This window comes from Diplotaxodon limnothrissa, linkage group LG5 (assembly GCF_057381915.1).
Source record: "Diplotaxodon limnothrissa isolate DT_005_m linkage group LG5, D_limnothrissa_male_GT1.1, whole genome shotgun sequence".
Classification (NCBI taxonomy): Eukaryota; Metazoa; Chordata; class Actinopteri; order Cichliformes; family Cichlidae; genus Diplotaxodon; species Diplotaxodon limnothrissa.
In genome coordinates, this window is record NC_140600.1 from 27,337,626 (window position 1) to 27,360,578 (window position 22,953).

The following is a 22,953-nucleotide window of genomic DNA, read 5'->3' on the forward strand; positions in this document are numbered from 1 at the left end:
TTGGGTGTTTCATTTTGAATAAGTATATCTAGAGATGCAGTGGTTAGTAATTTTACTTCACAGGAAGACAGTCGTAGGTTTTAATCTTGAGGTCTGTGGACTCCAGTGTAGTTTGCATGCTCCCCCATTTCTGCATGGGTTCTCTCCAGGTACCCCAGCTATTCTATTCACTTTTTTTCACACACCACCAAATCACAACAACATCATCATCTCAAGGCAATTTTCATTGCAAGGTTAAGAGCCTACAGCAATAAAGAGAAAGCCCAAATAATCAGACCAGACCATATTTCTCTGGTAACCTAAACGGCCTATTAAAGACCTGCTGCAGTATCTTCAAAACCCAATAGGGGGGCCACAGATTGGATTTGTCCCTGTAAGTCCCTACAGAGTGAAGAATTAGTGTTGTACCACAGAAAGGATTAATAGTGACACCAATAGTTTTTCTTCTTGCTCTCTTAAGTTTCACTTCCTCTTTTTTCGCCCGATTGAGCTGTGGCAGTCACAGTGAAGCACAACGAAAAGTCTTCATCTCCGCTCCCCATCAGCTTATCGCTCCGCTGCAGCAGGAAACACTTTATTACCTGCAAATGGTGAGATGATTTTTACAGATACTAAAAAGCTAGCCAGACAAAACTGTACAGACTTGTACAGAAGTGTTGGGTTTCCTCACATTTCTTGCTGAATGGTTGTTCATGTTGGATTCAATGGTGTCAATTATCTTTCACTTTTTAAGTGTAGTTAACTGTTTTAGAGTTCTTGTCTTTTACAGATTTCTTTTTAAAGACTCAAATGTACTTATCCTAAACATTTTCCTGTATTTTTTGTATTTTAATTTATTATTTTTGTAAGGATTCAATACAATCTTTAAAAAGTTATATCTTCAGTTTGTAGCTTGTCACTCCACTTAGATGGAAATTCTTCTGAAAGCTTTATTTTATTTTATTTTTATGTTTTGGTTTATTTGTTTTTTTATATGAGGGTCTATTTTTTTGAAAGGTAACTCATATCTGTGTGATCAGGCCCTCCAGTGGCTGAGCTGCAGTACTGCAGTGTTGCTGTTTCTGGTTCACATCACCCCAGCTGACATGCAGTCCTGCAATGGGGGAATCTCTGGGATTCCTGGGATACCAGGCACTCATGGGCCCAACGGCAATGATGGTGCTAAAGGAGAGAAGGGAGACCCCGGTGAGCGCAGACTGCACATGAAGAGAATAAATACTCAATATTAACTGTACACTATATGGAGTGCAGGTTTTCGTTCCTATTACTAAAACATCTATTTAGTCAGAGGACTTCTTCATTAACAGATTTAAAAACACTTCATTGGTGCATTTGCCAAGCTGGCCAAAAGATAACTGATTATCTTGTACTTCAGTTTCAATTTCCACTGATATTTTTATGCTGTGTAATAACTGTTTATTTGCATGAGCAGGTGAGGCAGATCATACCATCAGGGGTCAGAAAGGAGAACCTGGTCCAATTGGTCCTCCAGGGCGACCTGGACTGAAAGGGGACCCAGGCCAACCAGGCAGTAGGGGGTTACCAGGTCTACGCGGGCCGAAGGGAAGCCCCTTTGGCCAACAACAATCCTATTTCTCCTTGAAATCTACGACATCATCAGTAGTAGATACTCCCATCATCTTCAATGGGTCAGTGTGCTGAAAGTTTTGAATCTTCAGAATGAAAAAAGAGTGATATTTTATTTCAGAATTGCTAGGTAAATATAGAAACTACCCAAAGCTAGTGGTAAGGAAACAAAAAGGGAAAAACTGTTTGATTGGATGACAGATAAAGTGACCACTGAGCACCTGATTAACTTAGTTATTCTATTTAAAAAACACTGACTAAAATAGCGGCATATAGTAAAGTCTCCACACATAACAAGTTTTAGATTTTTGTTTAAAAACATGAACAGTAAGTAACAGATTCATCAACACTGTGTAATCTTAGTTGAACCATAGACTGTATATGAAAGATGGCAATAGCTTCCAGGTCTGAAAAATGCAGCCACTGCTTAAACTTGCATTCTTTCTACTGGCCAACAGGGGGTGACTGGTCCAAAAAATCTGATTAATAGAAAAACGACACTCAGCTCCTTCGATTTATGACCTCATTAAACATCATCCTGAGGTGGTTATTGTTTCAAATAGTGTTTTTTTAAACTTTTTCAACCCAACAAGATGTTACTCTATTAAAATGTGGTTTTAATTAGAGTAATACACACTGGAGGGGGAGCCGAACCCGAATATGGTATTCGGAAAGGCACAAATAACGTGTTTTTTACAAATATTTATTTTGAACAAATATTTAAAAAAAATATTTGTGTTCGGGAATAAGAAAAACTTTATTATATTAAATTATATTATTATCTATTAAAAACCTGAGTTTCCTTATGAGACCGCAGAACATGACTAGATGAGTGAGTGACATGTGAAAGAGGTGACTGACACGCACTGCTCCACACAGCAACAGAAAAGGCTCGAAAAAAGAGTGAACTGCTTCACAATGTTTGCTGAATTGATATTTTTGTACCTGAACTGGGTTCCAGTTTATAACTTTTGCGAAGATCGGGAGATTATGCCATTGCGCTGCATCATTGACGTCTGCAGTTGGGTGCTCTGGTGTTCCTTTGTCTTTACATAGCTCTGTTAGCTCAGTAATTTAGACAATAGGCTGTTGACAGAGTAACGTTAACGTTCGGTTAAAAAGGTTAAAACAAGGTTAAAACAATGCTTGTGTAGTTGTCACTCATTAACTTAGCTGAAACTCCCCACATGGATTTGGGGAACCGAATAGAAGAATGTTGCTGCTGCTGAGCCATCTGGCAATGACGTTCAATGACGTTCCTTGTTACATGTTCATTGCTGGATTTATGGGAAAACATCAACTAATATTGCATATCCATAATTATTATAATGGATATAATTAAAGAATACTTACACTATAATGTTTGTTAAAAGTGCAACGCAAAAAAACTGGATTTTTACCCATTTTTAAAAAATATTACTCGAATACAAATACAAATACTTTTCCCTCCTCAACAAATACAAGTACAGATACAAATACCGGCTGCTTTGCACATCTCTAATACACACATTGCTATGAATAAAAAATAACCACAGCTCTTTGTTTTGTAAGAACTAGCACAACTCAAAACTTAAAAAAACAGAAAAACAAACTATCGTTGTTGATCTGTAAATCTCCCACAGACCAATTTTGGCTGAAGAGAATGAACCGTTTCGAGGAGAAAGACTGACAAATGATACAACGTACATCTGCACCAACAGAGGCATATATTTCTTCAGTTACCACATCTCAGGAAAGTATAAGGTGAGTATGAATAATTTATTCTTGTAAAACTACTCTGTATTTTCTGTTTCTGCCAAGTTCGTGTTTGTCCTTCTCCTTTTTAGTGTTCCAATATTGTATAGATTAAACTGCTGTCATGTTTCCTACTCAACTTTCAAGCTCAGTACTTACAACTTAAAGTATGAATATTAAAAGCCTCATAATAATTCCACCTGATAGTAAAAGGGAACAGTATCCACAATGAGAACATTGATATCAAAGATTTTATATATATATTTAAATATCTCTTGAATTCTTACTTGAAATTAAATATTTCTACATTAACAAAAAAATACTTCATTCTGGATTTTGATTCCAAATTGGGAAATATTCAGAAAACTATAAATTAATATGCATTATCAGGGAGGGGAAACTACAACAACTCCAGTGATCAAATTTCATACATTTTGATAGGTTTGATTGTTTGATTGTAAAAATCATTATTAGCAATGATTGTTAAACCTTTTGGAAAAAGCCTGTAAAAAAATGATTTTTTTTTCTCCATTACTTTATTTCTGCCAGTCTTTAAGCCAATCCTTGTCTTTTATATTTTTGTATTTCCTCATTATGTTGGAAAATAAATGTAAAATACACAAATCTTTTAGAATATAAAGTTGCAATGATTTCCATGATTTCTATTATTTACAATTTTGTTTGTTTTTGTATTATTTAGATTCTTACAAAAACAACTTTTGTAAAGTTTATGTAAAATGCAGTCACACCTCTTGAAATAATTCTTATATAAGGAATGCTTGTTTACAATCTTATAATAAATAAAATTCTGTGTGTGACTTGTGATCCTCTAGGTGTGCCTGAAGTTGGAGAAAAATGGTGTAAGTGACATGGAATTGTGTGACCAGTATAATGGGTTTCTGGTCGTCTCTGGCACGGCAGTTCTGGAGCTGGAAGTTGGCGACGTGGTCTCACTGAAGACAGTCAAGACAAACACCATCCTGACAGGCCAGGCCAGCGCCAGCACCATATTCACTGGCTTCCAGATCTTCCCAACCTCCTAAATCTGCAGTCTCCACAGTTTAATAAATTACAAACCTTCTGGGACAGTTAAAGGAACTAAATGATGTTTGTGTCTTCTTTTTTTTTTTTTTTTTTTTTTTTTTGTGTCTTGTGTGTTTGTGTTTGTGTCTTCTTTAACAGAGCAAAGACTACCCACATTTGTAAAGGTTAGCTCTGTGTTGCAGAATTCATCCCATTACACTAACCACAAATCATGTTTTACTCATGCATGCATTACGGAAACACAGTAAACAATTCCCCAGTTTTACTTCACTGTGTCTGTAGTGTTTTGTTAAAGGTCCAGTGTTTACTGCTTCCACATTAACTGATATGGAAATATTACAATAATGTGTTTTAAGCTTCTTTAGTTCTTTTGTTTAATTATAAGTTTAAGTCTATGAACACATTTAATTTTAAGCTCTTCTTTCACATGCCCTCAAAGTTTAACTTTCTTTACTCATAAAATTACTAAATGTTACTTTCATGATGTTTTACTATTATCAGATATTTTACAGGTTTACATGACTAGCAAATTCTTCCCTCTTGTGGTCAAATGTAAACACTCAAATGCAAATGTTTTTCATGTCCGCTGTGACACATCTTAAAACAGAATGAATTTTGTTAAATGTATCAGAATCAAAATCAGAACACTTTATTAATCCTTAAGGAAATTATATGGTTACAGTGGCTTCAAGACAATAAGAACAGTAACGCACTGAACTAAATTGAATAATACAATATATTACAATTATACAAAATATAAGAAATAGCTCTAATATATACAAATTACTAAATTATACATATCCAGAACATCACAGAGATTTAATATGTATGATTTACATTTTACTCTGAGCTGTAAAACTTGTCATTTGTTATTCTCACTGTAGAGGATGTGCACAGGATGTAACTATTGCAATGTGTACTGTGCATTAGATTAAGGACTTGTACAGGGAGATGGCCACAAGCAGGAATGATTAACTGTGTCGTTCAGTGGTGCGTTTGGGTAATCTCAGTCTCTCACTGAACATGTTCCTGTGACTGGCCAACACGTCATGGAGTGGGTGGGAGGTATTGTGCAGCATTGTCCTTATCTTGGATAACATCCGCCTCTCCTACCTTAAGGTGCAGTGGTATTTTTTAACTCAGTCCAGTTTATTATCAATGTAAACTTAAAGGTATGTATGGTCCTCCACAATGTCCGTATCGACCCCCTGGATTGAAACAGGGGTCACAGGTTTCCTGGTCCTCCTAAAGTCCACAATCAGTTCTTTGGTCTTTGTCATATTGAGCTGCACCACATGACAAAAGAGAACCACAGCCTGGTACTTTGTCTCATCACCGTCACTGATGCATCCAACCACCACAGAATCATCAGAAAACATGAAGATGGCTGGTCTCTGTGCGGTGGCTTAAGTCTGAGGTGTAGAGGGGAAAGAGGTTGCTGATTACCGTGTGAATGGGTGGATGACTGGATGTGTAAAGCACTTTGGGGTCCTTAGGGACTAGTAAAGCGCTATACAAATACAGGCCCTTTTTGTCAGACACACAATGCTGAAGACGCATATCTTGGTCTTCCTGTCAGAGAGGCATCTACCTGCATCACTATCAGCTTATCACTATGGAAGGTCGGCCTGATGGTATTGAATGCACTGGAAAAGTCAAAAAACATGACTCTTACTGTGCTCGCCGACTGGTCCAGATGGGCATAGACACGATTGAGCAGGTAGATGATGGCGTTCTCAGCTTGAGGTCGGGCTGGTAGGCAACCTGAATGCACACCATAAAACTAAATCCAGGTTCTTATTTCAATTTTTATATACCATTATAAAACTTTGGCTAAACCTTTTGGCTCTACAAATAGCTAATATCCACAGTATACTTACTACTAGTCATTGTCTTGAACAACAATTTGAACAACACAATTTTAAAATTAGCTCCACTGACTCGTTCTTATAAGGTTGTTTATTACTCTCAAATTTCTCTCTTTCTGGGCTGGTGATGGGGACATGGAAACTTATTTTAAAATAGTGGTAAGTATTATACAGTGGGGCAAAAAAGTATTTAGTCAGCCACCGATTGTGCAAGTTCCCCCACTTAAAATGATGACAGAGGTCAGTAATTTGCACCAGAGGTACACTTCAACTGTGAGAGACAGAATGTGAAAAAAAAAAATCCATGAATTCACATGGTAGGATTTGTAAAGAATTTATTCGTAAATCAGGGTGGAAAATAAGTATTTGATCACCTCAAACAAGGAAAATCTCTGGCTCTCACAGACCTGTAACGTCCCCTGTAAGACGCTTTTCTGTCCCCCACTCGTTACCTGTATGAATGGCACCTGTTTGAACTCATCATCTGTATAAAAGACACCTGTCCACAGCCTCAAACAGTCAGACTCCAAACTCCGCCATGGCCAAGACCAAAGAGCTTTTGAAGGACACCAGGAAAAGTATTGTAGACCTGCACCAGACTGGGAAGAGTGAATCTACAATAGGCAAGCAGCTTGGTGTGAAAAAATCAACTGTGGGAGCAATCATCAGAAAATGGAAGACATACAAGACCACTGATAATCTCCCTCGATCTGGGGCTCCACGCAAGATCTCATCCCGTGGGGTCAAAATGATCATGAGAACGGTGAGCAAAGATCCCAGAACCACACGGGGGGACCTGGTGAATGACCTGCAGAGAGCTGGGACCAAAGTAACAAAGGTCACCATCAGTAACACACTACAACGGCAGGGAATCAAATCCCGCAGTGCCAGACGTGTTCCGCTGCTGAAGCCAGTGCATGTCCAGGCCCGTCTGAAGTTTGCCAGAGAGCACATGGATGATACAGCAGAGGATTGGGAGAATGTCATGTGGTCAGATGAAACCAAAGTAGAACTTTTTGGTATAAACTCAACTCGTCGTGTTTGGAGGAAGAAGAATACTGAGTTGCATCCCAAGAACACCATACCTACTGTGAAGCATGGGGGTGGAAACATCATGCTATGGGGCTGTTTTTCTGCCAAGGGGACAGGACGACTGATCCGTGTTAAGGACAGAATGAATGGGGCCATGTATCGTGAGATTTTGAGCCAAAACCTCCTTCCATCAGTGAGAACTTTGAAGATGGAACGAGGCTGGGTCTTCCAACATGACAACTTGCACAATCGGTGGCTGACTAAATACTTTTTTGCCCCACTGTATAATAATAAGTGACAGTAAACGATGAACAGTAAATTGTTGCTGATTGAATCTGGGTAAGTGTTTGTTGACAAGTTATCTCTCAAGGTTAGCTGCTTGATATTAATTACAGTGATATGACTCGTGACATCAGGCTCTGGCCATTGACTACATATAAGATGGAGCTTTTGTGGCATTAGTCAAGCTTCAAGGTGGATCCCTCTGTGAAACTGAGGGATGCTGTACTTTTAGTACGTCGCCAACTTCAGGCCCCTCTTCTGTGGAACCAGCTTCCAGTTTGGATTCAGGAGACAAAATCCTGCTCCTCACATACAAGGTCTTAAATAATCAGGCCTCATCTTATCTTAATGACCTTGTAGTACCATATCACCCTATTAGAGCACTTCGCTCTCGCTCTGCAGGCCTACTTGTTGTTCCTAGAGTATTTAAAAGTAGAATGGGAGGGAGAGCCTTCAGTTTTCAGGCCCCTCTTCTGTGGAACCAGCTTCCAGTTTGGATTCAGGAGACAGACACTATCTCTACTTTTAAGATTAGGCTTAAATCTTTCCTTTATGCTAAAACATATAGTTAGGGCTGGACCAGGTGACCCTGAATATTTCCTTAGTTATGCTGCAATAGACGTAGGCTGCCGGGGGATTCCCATGATGCATTGAGTTTTTCCTTTCCAGTCACCTTTCTCACTCACTATGTATTAACAGACCTCTCTGCATTGAATCATATCTGTTATTAACCTCTGTCTCTCTTCCACAGCATGTCTTCTATCCTGTCTTCCTTCTCTCACCCCAACCGGTCGCAGCAGATGGCCGCCCCTCCCTGAGCCTGGTTCTGCCGGAGGTTTCTTCCTGTTAAAAGGGAGTTTTTCCTTCCCACTGTCGCCAAAGTGCTTGCTCATAGGGGGTCATATGATTGTTGGGTTTTTCTCTGTATCTATGAAGCGCCTTGAGGCGACTTTTGTTGTGATTTGGCGCTATATAAATAAAATTGAATTGAATTGAATTGAATTAAAATGAAAACGTGAGTACCAGCTCTCGTGGGCATCATAATTACAACTAATGATAAACAAAACAACGATAGTGAATTCAGTGAGACCTAAAACTAGAAATTGAGACCATAAACGCATCAGAAATGTTTTACTGAGATCATAAATCAGCTGAGCCGCAGCATCATTCCCTCATGGACGTCTAAATGCTCAGGCTTCTTTTGGCAGCCCAATAAGTCGCCTCCTCCTGGCCATGAGTAAGAAAGCAGGTCACAGTGGGTCGATTTTTTAGACACCATCCATCTTTTATCTGTGAAAAAAATATTTCCCCCCTCCTCGATTTCATTATTTGTTTGTTTGTTTGTTTGTTTAACTTTGTGTTGAACATTGGGGGGGGGGGGGGGGGGGGGGGTAAATCTGGGTAAACTCCTAGATGATTAAACATGCAGCTATTTTGCTGGTAATAGTAAATTAGTAAATAAAATCAACAGTCTATTTATGCAAGATTGGTTGGGTGTTAATATGGGGGGGGGTCATAACCCCCTAACCCCCCTGTAAATTACGCCCCTACCCCCTCCATGAGTGAAATCATAATTTCAAAACTGCATTTTGTAGATTCTGTATAGAGTCTACTTCCTCCACAAAACAACTGGTGAAAGTGGTTTTGTGAAATTGATTTAATGCACTTGTGACAGGAGTTGCAGGATTACAACATTCACTGTAAGATCAAACAATGTACGTGATTAATTAACATAAATAAACAGCTGACCTTATGAAACACAAACGCCTCAGTTACAAAACACTCAGAGAAGGACCTTTAGCTTGAAATTATACTGATCTATTATTCTTTTTTCTTCTGTCATATATGCTCTTACATAATTATAATGAAGGAACTGACCTCCCAGCCCATTGTTCCTTCAGTGGTGCTAGTTTCTGTCATTATGCAAATGTACTGTTTATAAGATTGGGGAAACCTGCAGTCAGCTGAAACTAAAGAAGTCACTTGGATGAGTGACAAAACGTTTCTCCCACTGAAAACGCTACGTCCAGATGAACAGAATCAACTTTTGGAGATGCTCTTACATTAATTGTGGCCAGACTGCTCTAAATGCCTGCTTGGTGTCAGGCAGTCTTCTTTATAATTTTGGCTCAGCATGAGCCATAACAGATAGGATCCACTAATGTGGTCAGTTCATCTTAAGCTCCACTCACATTCTGTTTATAGGCAGCAGCAAATCAGAGGAAAGTTTCCTTTAAGATGAAGGAGCTGGACAACTAGTTTCAAACAGATGATAAACTGAGGAGCTGCACCAAACCCCAATAAAAATTAAAGAAGGGTTATGTTGTACTGTGAGTCATGCACTATTTTTACAGTCCAAGAGCAACTATGGAGCACGAAATGAGCAGAAAATATAGTCTTTAAATAATTATGTTTAATTAGGAATCAATACTAGCCTGTGCTGTGTAACATTTCCTCTGGTGGCTCATTGGAATACACCTAGTACTCAGGTTTCAGGTGTATAAAGGTCAGTTGCTTCTTCCGGACTCTTTCCAGGCAAGATACTCATTAAATATCCAACACTTGGTATCAGGTAATTAGACACTTAACCCTACAGCCATGTGCATTTTAAACAGACAGCATTACAGGAAGTACTGGATTTCAGGATGGATTGATGGGCTGCATGTGCACTTTTTATTCCCATCACCATATTCCTGACAGGACATTTTATCTCATGATAAATATGACCACTTACAGGTGTACTCATGTATCAAAGCTTTGTTTTGTCTTTTGTTTGATAGGAAGTCATAATCTAAGTAGTTCAACACGTACCTTCGAAAACTTCTAAAACAAACAGAAAAAAAATACAATTTTTTTTTTAAGTAAATGAGTTTATAATACCAGGAAATCCCCAAATCACATTAGCCTAGGGTTATAGTTGGACATCTGTTGGCACGATTGCCTTTGAAGTGCTCTTTACCCTCATTAAAGAGCAGCCTCTGGTATGGGGTAACAGAACCTCAGCCTAGGGTATCGGTGGCTGCTGGGCGGCTGAATACCCCGTTCTTTGCATAGAAGGTGTTCTTCACCAAGGATGACCTGGCACTGGATGGAGTTCTGTAATCTAGCGTGTAGTCACCTGTGGATAAAGGAAGATTACAATAATCTGAAGAATTACAAATTTGAGCGGAAAGCATCTACAGATCTACAAATCTGTGGTGGCAGACAGGAACTGAGCACATTCACAGTAAAACCTGTCTGAGTTAATCACAGTCATGGTGTGAATGTTGTTCAGTTAAACTAAGTCTGACACTGGCCCAGTGACCTCCACAGGCTGGACCCAGTGATGCACTGAATAATATTTAGTTAATAAAAACTCAACAATTTCTATTACTACAACTGGAAGAAATTGACCTAATAACAAAAATCTGAAAAATATGATTTTGTATGAGTAGAAGCTGATAAGGTAAGCTAGCAAAAAATGTGCAGAAAGGATTGTCAGGCAGGACCATGTGTTTTTCTTTATTTTCATCATACATATATACTGTTTCAGTGGTGGATGTTCATATTAATCACGGCCAGAGTTTCAAATAATCTGTTCAGCACATGCACATGTAATCTCCCGGCATCAAAACCTAAGCTTTCAGACTGCTCTGAATACTCTAATTTACTTTTTTCCTCTCCTATTGGATCTATATGATGTTTGCGAGAAAGGTGGGACATGCCTGATATGAGGCACATACCTCTGACTGTGATCAGACTGAAAAAAAACCAGCTTGCATTGTGTAACCTTTAAGATATTTAAATTCCAAATAGTGACTATAGTTTAATCAGTCACTGTTACAAGATCTCCTGGTATTAAAACACAGGATTACTACCGATTTTATAGTACATTTAGTACCTAATGGTGATTTTTGATTCAACAAGTTTATCTTTCTAAAGTTTATGCATCATTTTACAGTCACCACACCACAGGGGGCAGATTGTGACTCCATCGTACCAAGCCTCCAGCCATAATCCCAGGAGGAGAGCAGGGGAAAGTTAAACTTCTCCTCAGGTTTAATGTGTCCACGTCTGTGCAAGTACAGAGTTCTCCCTTTGCCCTGCAAAAGACACATAGATTACATAAAACATCACTTTTACAAAAATGTAGGAATATAGGGATATACTGAATAAAATTACTAAAATGATAAAATGGCAGGGTTTATTTTATTATAGCTAATTATTAGGGGTGCAACGATACACAAAATTCACGGTTCGGTTCGGTTCGATACTTTGGTGTCACGGTTCGATATTTTTTCGATACAAAAAATGTTCATGCTTTTTTTAATTTGTCATTTATTAAAATTATAAATATACATTTTAACCTAAAAGTATAGTTTTTAAATTTAATGTTGCTGAAACAACAAAATAATAAAAAAAATAGATCTATCTGATCGAGGAATCACTCATCTTTGGAAAAGAGAGTTTATTACAGAGAAATGGCTCTTTCCAAAATAAAAGCTATACTATACGCTTCTTCTGGGGTATATTCTCAGCAGCATATTAAACATATCAGGTCCCCATAAGGAGAATCATGTGCTAACGGCTGTCTAAATGACTCGGGTAAAGTTTGCAGCAGCGTGCTTGTTGTTTTTGTCTGCTTCCACTTGTCTTTGCACTAGGATGATGTCGGCGTAAATGTGCAGTCATATTCGTTGTGTTCCCACTAGTGCTGTCAGCGTTAATCTCGTTAAAATGACATTAACGCCATAACGCGGCAAATCTCCGTTAACAAGTTACCGCAGATCGCCCCCGTGCGTGGGGCTGGACGGCCAACACGTTAACAAGCTAACTGTGCTTTTGTCCATGACGCGCTTACCATCAGGGTCATACTTCACATGAAAACCAAAATAGTTCCAAACACCAGATCTGAATGAGGGTGGGGGAGGTTCAATTTCGGGTAGCGTTGAGGCAGTTGCCATGTTGCAACGAGCTTAGCTTCTGTCTTGTTAGCTTGCACTGCGCTCAGTGGATCTGCACTCGACAGTGCAGCCTAGGCGGAGTAGATCCACTGAGCGCTCAACACAGACAGCATCGTCAGAAGAAAAGTTGATAAAATAAATAAAAATGTTTGTATTGTTCGATACATATGAAACTGAAAGCACTGTATCGAACGGTTCAATATCGATACGAGTATCGTTGCACCCCTACTAATTATCTTTCCAAGTATCTCAAAGGATTAAAGAGGACATTCATCATGGCTCCTGCCACAGCAGATACTTGCAGCTCACTTCACTCAGTTATGCTACAGTCACACTGTAGAAAACTGGAAATTGTGGCACAACCAAAATATCGTGAACTTGCAGTCTGATTGCCTTTGAAATGGTTGATTTGAACACAGGGACAGGTCTGTGACCACTTATGAGTTGCTATCTTCTATGTGTTGTCAGCAAGATGGAGTCAGTCCAACAGAGAGAGGTAAGTGGAACAGAGAGAGGTAAGTGACGGACAAGGTAAGCGAATCATGTTGTAACTGATGTCAGACCCCGGAGATTTTTGTGGAAAATTAAAGCGAATGGTAGTTTAGAATTTAGAATTGAACAAATTCCTTTAAGCTTCAGTATTACCAAATACACTTATCAATTGTCTTATAACTAACAACATTTGTCTAAATCATCTCCAACACCCTGGAGAACAACGGGGAGAGTTTAGAGGCTCTCCAAGATTACATCAATCGGTGCTTCCAGGATCTGGTAACGAAGAAGGCCCAGAGTGCACCTTCCCCGGCCAAATCGGAGACAGTGTCGTCGAAAAGATGTCGCCCGGCAGATTCCCCCGGCATAACATCGCCAGCCGGCAAAGATATTGCCGACATACTGGAGTCAATCGACAAACGACAAACTGCAAGTCCAGTTTCGATGCAAGGCTGTCCTTGGTGGAGATTCCTCACTGGGAATTTAAGCCCTTGCAAGAATCCCTGGAGTTCAGCCAGCAGCAGGTGGAAACGCTCGCTGCTGAAAATGCCACGCTAAGGGAGTCGGTGAAATGTCTCACAGACAATGTTACCCAGCTAAATAGAGAAAATAAAAAACATAAAAGAGACAGTTATTGATCTACAAGCTCGTGGCATGCGTGATAATCTTGTATTTTCTGGTATTCCAGAAGCCGCTGGAGAAGCCGCGGAGACTACGGTGAAAAGCTTCATCAAAACCCACGTGTGGGGGTGCCTACTGGGGTCAGTGGGGAAGCTGGCCCCAGGGATGGGTCACTTGCCCCTCCCTTCCTTCCCTCCCCATCTCCAGCTGCCTCCCTCTTCCCGCTCCACCACAATCACCCACACATGCAGGGCCTTGGGGTAAAGATGTGTCACCAGGGTGCAGGGGAGGCATCCCCCCCTCTGTCCCCTTCTGGCTGCCTGTGCCCCAATTTTATCTCACAATTTAGACATTCACATTACTCACACTCTCATAACACATACATATAGGATCTTGGGGGTGGGCACAATCACGGAGTCCAAATTACCATCAGGGTGTACACCTCACCCCTGGCGTCGTTGCCCACCTCTCAATTTTAAATACACTTAGACATTGAGGGCTATCAGGAGGGACTATGCGCTTACCTGCTGCTCCTTGGCAGGTAGCTCCATGCCCTCCTGGGTTTTAAATGCACCTTAGAACACACATGCATCAACACTACAATGAGCGGGTGGAGGGAGGTTTGGAGTCTTCTCCCACCCCCATTCTCTGCGGCCTGCTGGAGCGGGAGGGCTAGGTGGAGTTGGCCGTCCGACTGCGGTCTGGAGTGTGGGGCCTCCCTGCTGCTACGGAGTCGGGGTGGTCTGCCTCTCCCCACCGCAGGGAAAAGGGTAACACCACCTGGGTCTGGGTGCAGTTTCCCCCTCCAGGGGCAAGGGTACCTAGACCTGGAGCTTAGAGTACGCTTGGGGAGTATGATCGTGTGTACAGTGTCTCTTTATGTCTGTCTCCACGTTGGGTGAGTGTTGAGTAATTGCATATGAGAGCATGAGGGTGGGAATGGATGTTTGTATCTGTGTGTGCCTGCATGTCTGTGTCTATATGTCAGGTTGGGTATCAGACGCCACCTCTCTGGGGACATCTCAGGTCCTCCAAGGTATGGAGGCCTATCTCCCCCCACCACTTCCCCTGCCAGTGGCAGACGGCCTCAGACATCGGTGCGTTGGTGGTTCTTTGTGTCCGGGGATGGGCGTCCGGGTACACACCGGCTCACTCCTTGGTGGCTGCTTATGGCCTGGAGCCTGGGGCTCGCTCGGGCCACTTCGGGGGTGGGGTGCCCTCAGCCTCTCGGCCTGGGGCTCGGTCACTCTGGCACAGCTGGCTGGCCTACCGTCACTGCAACCCCCCCGGCTTCTGCTCCGTGGCTGCTGAGTGACCCCTCATCTGGGGCTCTCCACAGCTCTTTCTGGGACAGTGGCGCGGCTGCCCCTCTGTTGGTCTTCCTTGGTCTCTTGTGTTCTGGGGGCCTCTGGATGTCTGGAGTTTTGATCTCCTCCATACCTGCTTCATGCCCTGGAGGACGGGGCTGTGGCTCAGGCATTTGCTCGGTGGGCCGATGATTTTTTTTTGTAACGGTATAAACAATGAAAGGTGGTGGATTGGCCAGATGCTGGCCGCTGTGTAAAAATAACTCAGTTGTTTGGTGGTGGCTTTGGCGGAGCTTCCACAGATTCAGTAAAATTAACAAGTGGAGGCCAGCAGGTGGATGAGGGAGAGGGGAGACCCGAAGAGGAGAGACCCGAGGCAGCCGATGGTCCGAGTGTGAACTGAACTTCAGGTAAGAAGTTATGACCTGCAGTCTATCTGGGTCAGATATAAACCAAGTTTAGGTGGAGTTTATTTTCGTTGTGCTGACTTTTTACAGTCAGTTACAATAACTCATACTGCGTGAGCTAGCATGACAGTTTCTATACAGCTGGGTGGGTGCTATGATGTTACTGATAGTGAACTTTATTTTATTCATAAGGTTAGTTAGTGGAGTTGCCAACCGTCCCGTACAAACGGAATCGTCCCGCATTCAGAGAAATTATTGCGCGTTTCGTGTTGAGCTGAGAAGGGCTAGTTTGTCTAGGATGGAAAAAGACACAAAGACACAAAGGTGGATTTATTCTGTCGTTATGCTGCACAGCTGCCTCTTCTTCTCTCATTATCTCCCCCTCTCTCTCCTGTTGCTACTTTAATCATGAAACTGATCAATGAGCAGCTGATCGGCTTTTCTCTCTTGTTTGTTTATCGCCCACTTTGCGCCAGAAAGAGGAAACTGCCGGTTGTCGCGCTAAACAGCAGCACGTTTAAGCTTTATCAGCTGTTGTTAGAATGTATTTAATATTAATTTCTAGTATCAGTTGATGTTTGCTGGAGCCACAGCTGTAAAAGCTGCTGGTCATGATGTCGGTTTGTATATCTGGTGAGAGGGAAACATGAAGATGAAACCAGGAGATGTCCTTACTGAATCATCAGAGCTGAACAGGTGATGGAGAAACAGGTTTACCTTTTAGGTTACATGAGTGAGTTGAAGGGAAGTTATGAACTGTTTCTGAGAGACAAATAACACCAGGATCCTTTTTTATGTAGCTGACAGCTGGTAACTGTGCAGGGGCGGATCTGGCAAAGTTTTGCCAGGGGGGCCAGGCGGGGCATTAACAGGGAAAGGGGGGCACAAAGAAATACTTTCTTATTCTCTTTTAAAATGTCGGGCTGCTATTAAATAATTATCTGAAGCTTACAACCAAAGTTTTTATTCGACATAAAATGTATGGAAATCATACATATACCAACAAGACTGTACATCACTGTCACAACAACGTTTGTTTTCATTCAAAGGCTTAATGGCTTTAATACCTGGTGGGCCGGTCTTTAGTCAAGCCCGGGCTGTTTTTTTGTCCCAGTCCAGCCCTGGGCACGACACGCAGTGAATTAATCTGAGAAGGTGCATCAAAAAATAAATGGCCGCGCCAGCGGTGCACATCGCAAATCAGCTCGCATAGGCACATTAGTTGTGCCGCTTCTTAATGACGGTATCTTAGCTAATAACCCCAACTACCAGATTCAACTTGTAATTGGCTAAAAATAACTTAGCCTACTGGTAAGAGGGATGTTGTTAGCTTTCCATATTCCGACACTTCAAAAGCTTCAGGAGCTTTCCGCTGAAAGCAAAAGTGATGATATTTATATTTAAATGTTTAAATGTTAATTTTATGAAAGAGAGTTTGACTGTCAAAGTGATTCTTACATGGTGAGAGGAGTCCTGATACAGAGCCTCTCTGGTGTGGGGCGAAACCGGCCTCATTAGAGGAGGCACACTGAGCTGCTGTTCACCTCCCACAGAGCACACAGGAGGAGGAGAAGGGCGACGAGGAAGAAGGTCGCTCTGCTTCTCAGTAGTCCTGGCAACAAGAGGCACAACAGCCCTGATGGAAGATAAACAGAAAGTTAATGTTTATTTTCATGCGTGTGTAATGTCATGGTCGCTGGAATCTGTCATGTTTCTGAGGTTTGGACTCTTGGTTAATATTAAATCAAGTCACGTTTATTTATGTCCCACATTTAAGGCCAACAGACGCTGACCAAAGTGCTGCACAGCAATCATCTACAATGTTGGTTAATATTAGTGTCACATTCATGCCTAGCTACCCCCAGTAGGTTTAGTCTAATTATGTGGGTCTCAGTAACATCAGATAAATCTGCTTTTACCCAGACCATGAAAACAAATGATAGCTGAGCACATGTGGATACTCAAGACAACTAAGGTTTTAAATCTTCACTCTTCCACTTTAAAATAAATGAAGGGGCTCACTGAGGGTCAGCAGGTATCTTTGGCAGCTGTGGCAGCTGTGTGGGCTCTTTGCTGTTGTTCCAGGGATTGTAGCAGGATGGGTAGAGTTTGGCATAGCGGCTCCTCCAGGTTAAACGGGTCAACATCTCCTTCTTGATCTGCTCCCTGTAAGAGTTCTGGCTCTGAGTCGTCAGCAGGTCGCGCATTTCCTGCCCGGAAAGCCAAATTTAGTGTGAGAACAGCTAACACAGACGCACAAGTTGCTTTCGACATTGTTTTTCTGAAAGATTAATAGTTAACACATAGAACTAGAAGAAGCCCTCTCAGATAATGTTTATGCCCTAATTTTGAGTTTTAAAGAGCAGAATCACAATACCAAACATCTGTAAGATGCAAATAAATCACAAATGTCACTGTCTGGACAACTTTTCATACTTACAAATAATTGTGCATTTTAATTTAATTATCTTGTGTCCATTTTTTGATCCTTCTTAAGCTGGAGCTAGCTCTGAAGCTCTGAGTCCCTTTTATTTAAACAGCAGCTCCACAGAAACAACACAACAGCCATCACAAACTGGCCATAAGAACAGTCAATGAAAAAGTCACAACAACATATCCTACCAGAGTTATAAAACGGCAGATTATATTTTTATAGTATAAACAAATGGCAAAAGATAATTGTTAGATATAATATAGTTTACCTTTTGTTCAATGCCGAGCTGTGCAGGATCAGTTTCTCACTGTGGAAATGAGCTGTGGATCAGATAACGCTGGGGAACGCCAGGAAACACGACACTCCCTGTTTTTCAACTCCTACATACCTGTGTGTTTGCAAATAGATACCACTGTGGGCACTAATATCAACTAATAAAATTCCTCACAAGTTTCTGACTGATAATTTTTCTTTAGTCACAAGCTAAATTTTTGGCAAATGTTGAGCAAATGGGAGGCCCTGCCTTTCAAAATAAGTCTCACACATGTGTTTTGGCAATTGAGTTTTTCTGTTAAAAGCTTTTTGTTGTTGGAAATAGGCAAGAATAAAGAAAGACAACAGAAAAAAAAAAGAATAAATCATTCCACAATCAATCCAATATAATTTTACTAAAATTATTTCTGTACAATGACTTTAGTATATTAGTCATATTAAAAAATAATCAGGAGGGGAAGTGCCAGATACCATGTGATGCTAATTAAATGCATTTTATTATCAGCAATCACCTTCCCCCAACAGGGCGCAATAGATGGATGCACCTCTGTCAGCCTGGTTCTTCCAAAGGTTTCCTCCTGTCAAAAGAGAGTTTTGTCCTTGCCACAGCAAAATATTAGTAAAGGCTCTCCAAAACTAGAATGAGGAGTTGATTCTGATAACTGAGGAGTGTTTCATTTTGTGCCATTTAAAATGAAATCCAACAAACTCATTTATTCATGGCTGTTAGGAAATCTAGAAAAATCTTGGAAAGGAAGAGAACCATAATGTAGAAACTTATAAAGTGTCTGCTGTCATGCAGTCCTCCACTCATGTTTCAGCCCCATATTCTCTTGAATGCATCAAATATGAACTCTGAAATTTGCATCCTAGAATTGAGTTGAAGTAAAGCTAAAAAGCATCTTTACTTTATACAGTCAGCAATGATGACAACCCTGGTTTAAAAAATCTGTAATATTGCAATGATTTGATAACTTGACACATCAAATATATTAAAAAAAATCACTCACAGGGTTTTTTTAAACTTTGATTGGTCAAACAGCAGTAGTGTTAGAAAGCAGTTGCTTTGCTGAATCTTGGTGGTAATCTAAATTAAATCTCTACCAGGTTTTTGGAAACAGAGTTGTAAAAGAAGGCAGCACAGTGGCTCAGTGTGGTCTCACAGGAGTCAGGCTGGGGTACTTTTTGCAGCATCAGCTTCTTTCCGTGAAGAATTTCCATGTTCTTCCCATTCTGAGAGGTACACCCCCACCCCCACCCCTTTCCAGAAACACACTGTTCAGCTGGAAACTCTAAACTGGTGAGTCAGTTCTTAACTGGAAAATAAAATTGAATATTGAACCTGTTTCTGCAACTTGATAACGTTTGCAGTAAATCTCATCAACCACTAGATGGAGAAGTTAAAAGTACAGTCAGTGAGTATATTTACTGGATGGTTAACAGATTTTTTTGTTTTTTGAAATTTTCGACTCAGAAGTAAATGGCCTGTATTTGTATAGCGCTTTACTAGTCCCTAAGGACCCCAAGGCGCTTTACACAACCAGTCATTCACCCATTCACACACTGAATGATGATGATGATGATGTGTAAAATAAACACATTACAAGTCCAGGTTTCTGGGCACCCACATGTCTGCTGATCCCACCTGGACCCATGGATCCACCTCTGCCAACCCTGGAGGCCATCATCAGATCCTCCTGTTTCAGAAAAGCCAGGGCCATCCCAGGTGACCCCTTACACCCCACCCACTACCTGTTTGACCCGCTTGCTGATTGACCTGCCTGATTGACCTGCCAGGACCTGCCAGGTCAATCAGGTCCCACATCTCCAGACTCACAAAAAACTTCTTCCTGTGGGCCAGTTAGGCTGTTAACAAGCACTAGAGCAAATCTGAGCGTCTCTCTGCTCAGATCCCAAATCTTTGTACTTTTAAATCATTTTCCCTCACTCAAGCCTAGCCTTCTAGAAACTAAAGAAGCTTTTAAAACTGTTTATTTATCTCCTTCGCTGCCTGCTGGGCCTTAATGTGTTGTGCTCTTTTAGCACAATTTTCTTTAACTTATTTGAGAGGATTTCAGATCCTACTGTAATGTGTTCAGGGTTTTCTGAAGCTTCTTTCTGTGATCCTGTGCAGCCTCCTTGATGGGTCTGGGAATTTGTGGTTGATGGGTGCTCTTGAATCTCAGCAGATGATACATGCTGACTCCTGATGGCCTCAGCTAGGTTCCTCAAGACCAAGTCTGACCAAGAATGTGGATCAGGTCGTTGAAGGGTTTTTGTTTTTTTTTATAAACTGGCAACTCCCATTGTTTCTCCTCTTCCCACCAGTTCTTTAGAGACTCCCTCCTCCCCAGAATGGAAAGAGATCTTTTCTCCAAGTGAGGCTGAAAACACACGAAACTTTTAGTTGGGTATTTAAAAAATGTTGCTTAATGCCTGCCGAAGGTGGAAGTGGTAATTTTCATTCAGCATACCAGTGTCATGGTCCTGGGCCATGTGGGCCCAGTATTCTTAGTTCTTTGTATTTTTGTATTTCGTTCCTTATTTTAGGCCATGTTTTCTGAGTTGCCCTCTTGTGTTGTTCCCTTAGTGTTTTCCATTCGTGGCTTTTGCCCCCTGTGTGCCCCTCTGTGTATCTGTGAGCCCTCGTCTCTCCTTATGTTTTATTCCATGTTTCCCCAGCCCACTATGCCCGTGCTCTCTCTCTCTCCTCCTGTTTGCACCTCTGTGTACTTCCTGTTTTACTTTGACAGTCTCCCGTCAGTGTTGTTTACTCCTGCCATGTCTTGTTATGTTTATCTGTGTCAGCTGTGTTCCCATGTGTGGCCACTTCCCCTGATCATCCCTCTTGTGTATTTAGTCTCTGTGTTTCATGTAGTCTGTGTCGCGTCGTCTGTGTTATCTCCCCTACCCCTTGTCATAGTTCCCCAGCCTCAACTAGTCCTAGTTTGTACCTTGTTTAGCCATAGTTTTCCCAGTCTATGTTCAGGTTTTCCCTCAGTTCCTTTGCTGCCTTGTTCCTTATGTTTTTGGCCCTAAATAAAGGCTCGCCTTCTGTTAAGTCCGGTTTTGTGTCCTCACCTCTGTTTGCTCTTGGGTCCTCCACTCACTCCATACGGTCTGCCCCGGCGGTCCGTGACAGTACGACGCGACCAGTATGGACCCAGCGACACAGAGAAGGGAGGTCGTTCATACAGTGGAAGCGCTATGCTGTCAGTGGATGCAGCGTTCCGGGGAGGAGGATACGGAGGAGTTGCTTCACCCATTGCGGGTGAGCGTAACCGTGTTCCCCTGGCTGTGGGAGGCGCTACCCCCCCTGATTTCTGATTACCTCCGCACCATCCTCCAACCCCGTCCTCAGGAGCAGGCGCCCAGCGCACGGGCCACGTCACCACCGTTCCGCTGTCACGCAACTTCCCCATCACCGCCTCCACCATCTTGCGGCTCCGGGGTGATTAAAGTTGGCTCACTGAGACTCGGACGCAACCTGGGGTCGCTACCATCCATTCCTTCGTACACGAGCCGCTCACCCTCGCCGTTTCGTTCGGACTTCGCTTCTCCAGCCTCCTTTCTGGCACGGATGTGGTCGGAGGATGAGGAGCCAGCCGTCACAGCTATCAATGTTGTGTCAACAGCCGCTGCTAGGAGGAAGCGGCGCCTTCGTCGCCGCCGCACGTCAGCGCAGCCAGAGTCCGGGGTGTCGTCAGAGCAGTCGCCTGGGCCGGAACCGCTGGCCGAAGCCGCCTCCGAGTCCGTGTCAACAGTGATTTTCGGCTCTGAGGAGATGTCCCCACAAATCACTGCCCAGGACATCGCTGAACGGGAGCAGGTGGTTCTCGCGGAGCTGGAGGAGAAGCTCCGGTGGAAGCCGTGGCTGACCCCCGACTGTGAGCAAGTCTTTCGGGGAACGCGCCTCGCTCTTGGGGGCCCGCGGAGCTGTCAGGGCCTGCCCCCTTTCACTTCCCCTGCAACCGGAGCTTCCGTCACCGTGTCGCCTTCAGGGAAGAGGCGACGGCGACGTCACCGTGGCGCCGCGCGGCAGCTGGCGGTTGGGGAGGGTCTCGTTTCATCTCGTGCCCCTTCCGAAATGGAGGTGAGTGACTGTGCTTTTGCTCCACGTGTCTTTTCCATGGGCGAGATCATGCCCACTGCTGAACTGCTGCCTTGCGGGCTCAGCCATAAGAGAGGCGATCGTATCAAAGAGCCAGAGTCCGTGCAAATATCTGTTTTACCGGCCAAGACTAAAGAGACTGTAAATGGACCAGCTGATAGTAATACTACGAGCAGCAAGACTGAAATTGAACAGCTAGAGAGGCCCCCCAAGGGTTGTAGAGTGTCTCAACATGAATGTTTAGCGTTTCCATGTGTGACCTGTGTTAACCACCACTCAATCACTGATGATGAGTCTGGGGGCATTCTTGTTGCTGGAAATGTGAGCAAAACTGAGCGTGACCCATTAAGTGGGGTTTCCAGGAATTGTGATGTAGAAGCTCTTCACGTGGCCGTACAAGCGCCAACAGAAACCCTGCCAGTGTCATGTAGCGAGGATGGCAGGGCTGTGTCTACCTGTTCTGAGGGAGCAGATAAGGAAATCCGATACCATGTTAATGATTTAGAGAAACCAGAGACTGTTTCCTGTGTGGCTTATATAACTGAGCCTTTTGACTCCCAGTTGAATGCGTCTGAGAATGGTGACCATGAACCCACTCTAGTTGGTGAGGACGCCACTGTGAATTCTAGGCATGGGAACTTAGACCCAGAAATTAACCCTCCTCCATTCCGTGAGGGCAGGGCACCTGTTTCCACCTCTGCCAGGAGTAATTCAGTCCAGGACCTGAGACCAGGTGGCGAACTGATAAACAGTGAGTACATGGGCACGTTAGCCAAGAAGGTGAATTGTGTGTCAGAATATGCTCGGCCTGAGACAGT

General features: G+C 42.5%; 2 protein-coding genes across 2 annotated transcripts; one reads left to right on the top strand and one right to left on the bottom strand.

Moving 5' to 3' along the window:
- The first annotated feature begins 504 nt into the window (after nt 1–504).
- On the top strand, nt 505–4,619 carry c1qb (complement component 1, q subcomponent, B chain). Its single transcript, XM_085354447.1, has 5 exons — nt 505–590; nt 1,020–1,185; nt 1,433–1,649; nt 3,210–3,330; nt 4,155–4,619. Exons 1-5 carry the CDS (start codon nt 588–590, stop codon nt 4,362–4,364), a joined length of 717 nt encoding a protein of 238 aa, XP_085210573.1. The 5' UTR covers nt 505–587; the 3' UTR covers nt 4,365–4,619.
- Nucleotides 4,620–10,434: 5,815 nt separating this feature from the next.
- On the bottom strand, nt 10,435–18,077 carry LOC146632516 (protein SPMIP1). The gene is made up of 5 exons (XM_085354448.1): nt 18,020–18,077; nt 17,340–17,527; nt 16,776–16,953; nt 11,527–11,629; nt 10,435–10,665 (listed from the first exon to the last, which is right to left on the bottom strand). Exons 2-5 carry the CDS (start codon nt 17,522–17,524, stop codon nt 10,547–10,549), a joined length of 585 nt encoding a protein of 194 aa, XP_085210574.1. The 5' UTR covers nt 17,525–17,527; nt 18,020–18,077; the 3' UTR covers nt 10,435–10,546.
- Between the last annotated feature and the right edge of the window lie 4,876 nt (nt 18,078–22,953).

Bases quoted from the DNA above. Each gene is read 5' to 3' on its own strand.
- LOC146632516 (XM_085354448.1), bottom strand. From the start codon at position 17,524: ATGCGCGACCTGCTGACGACTCAGAGCCAGAACTCTTACAGGGAGCAG. The intron at 16,954-17,339 runs GTGAGCCCCTTC...ATCTTCCATCAG, and splicing joins AAGATACCTGCTGACCCTCA to GGCTGTTGTGCCTCTTGTTG. The intron at 10,666-11,526 runs GTACGATGGAGT...CTTTATCCACAG, and splicing joins GGATTATGGCTGGAGGCTTG to GTGACTACACGCTAGATTAC.
- c1qb (XM_085354447.1), top strand. The intron at 1,186-1,432 runs GTGAGCGCAGAC...TTGCATGAGCAG, and splicing joins AGGAGAGAAGGGAGACCCCG to GTGAGGCAGATCATACCATC. The intron at 1,650-3,209 runs GTCAGTGTGCTG...AATCTCCCACAG, and splicing joins ACTCCCATCATCTTCAATGG to ACCAATTTTGGCTGAAGAGA.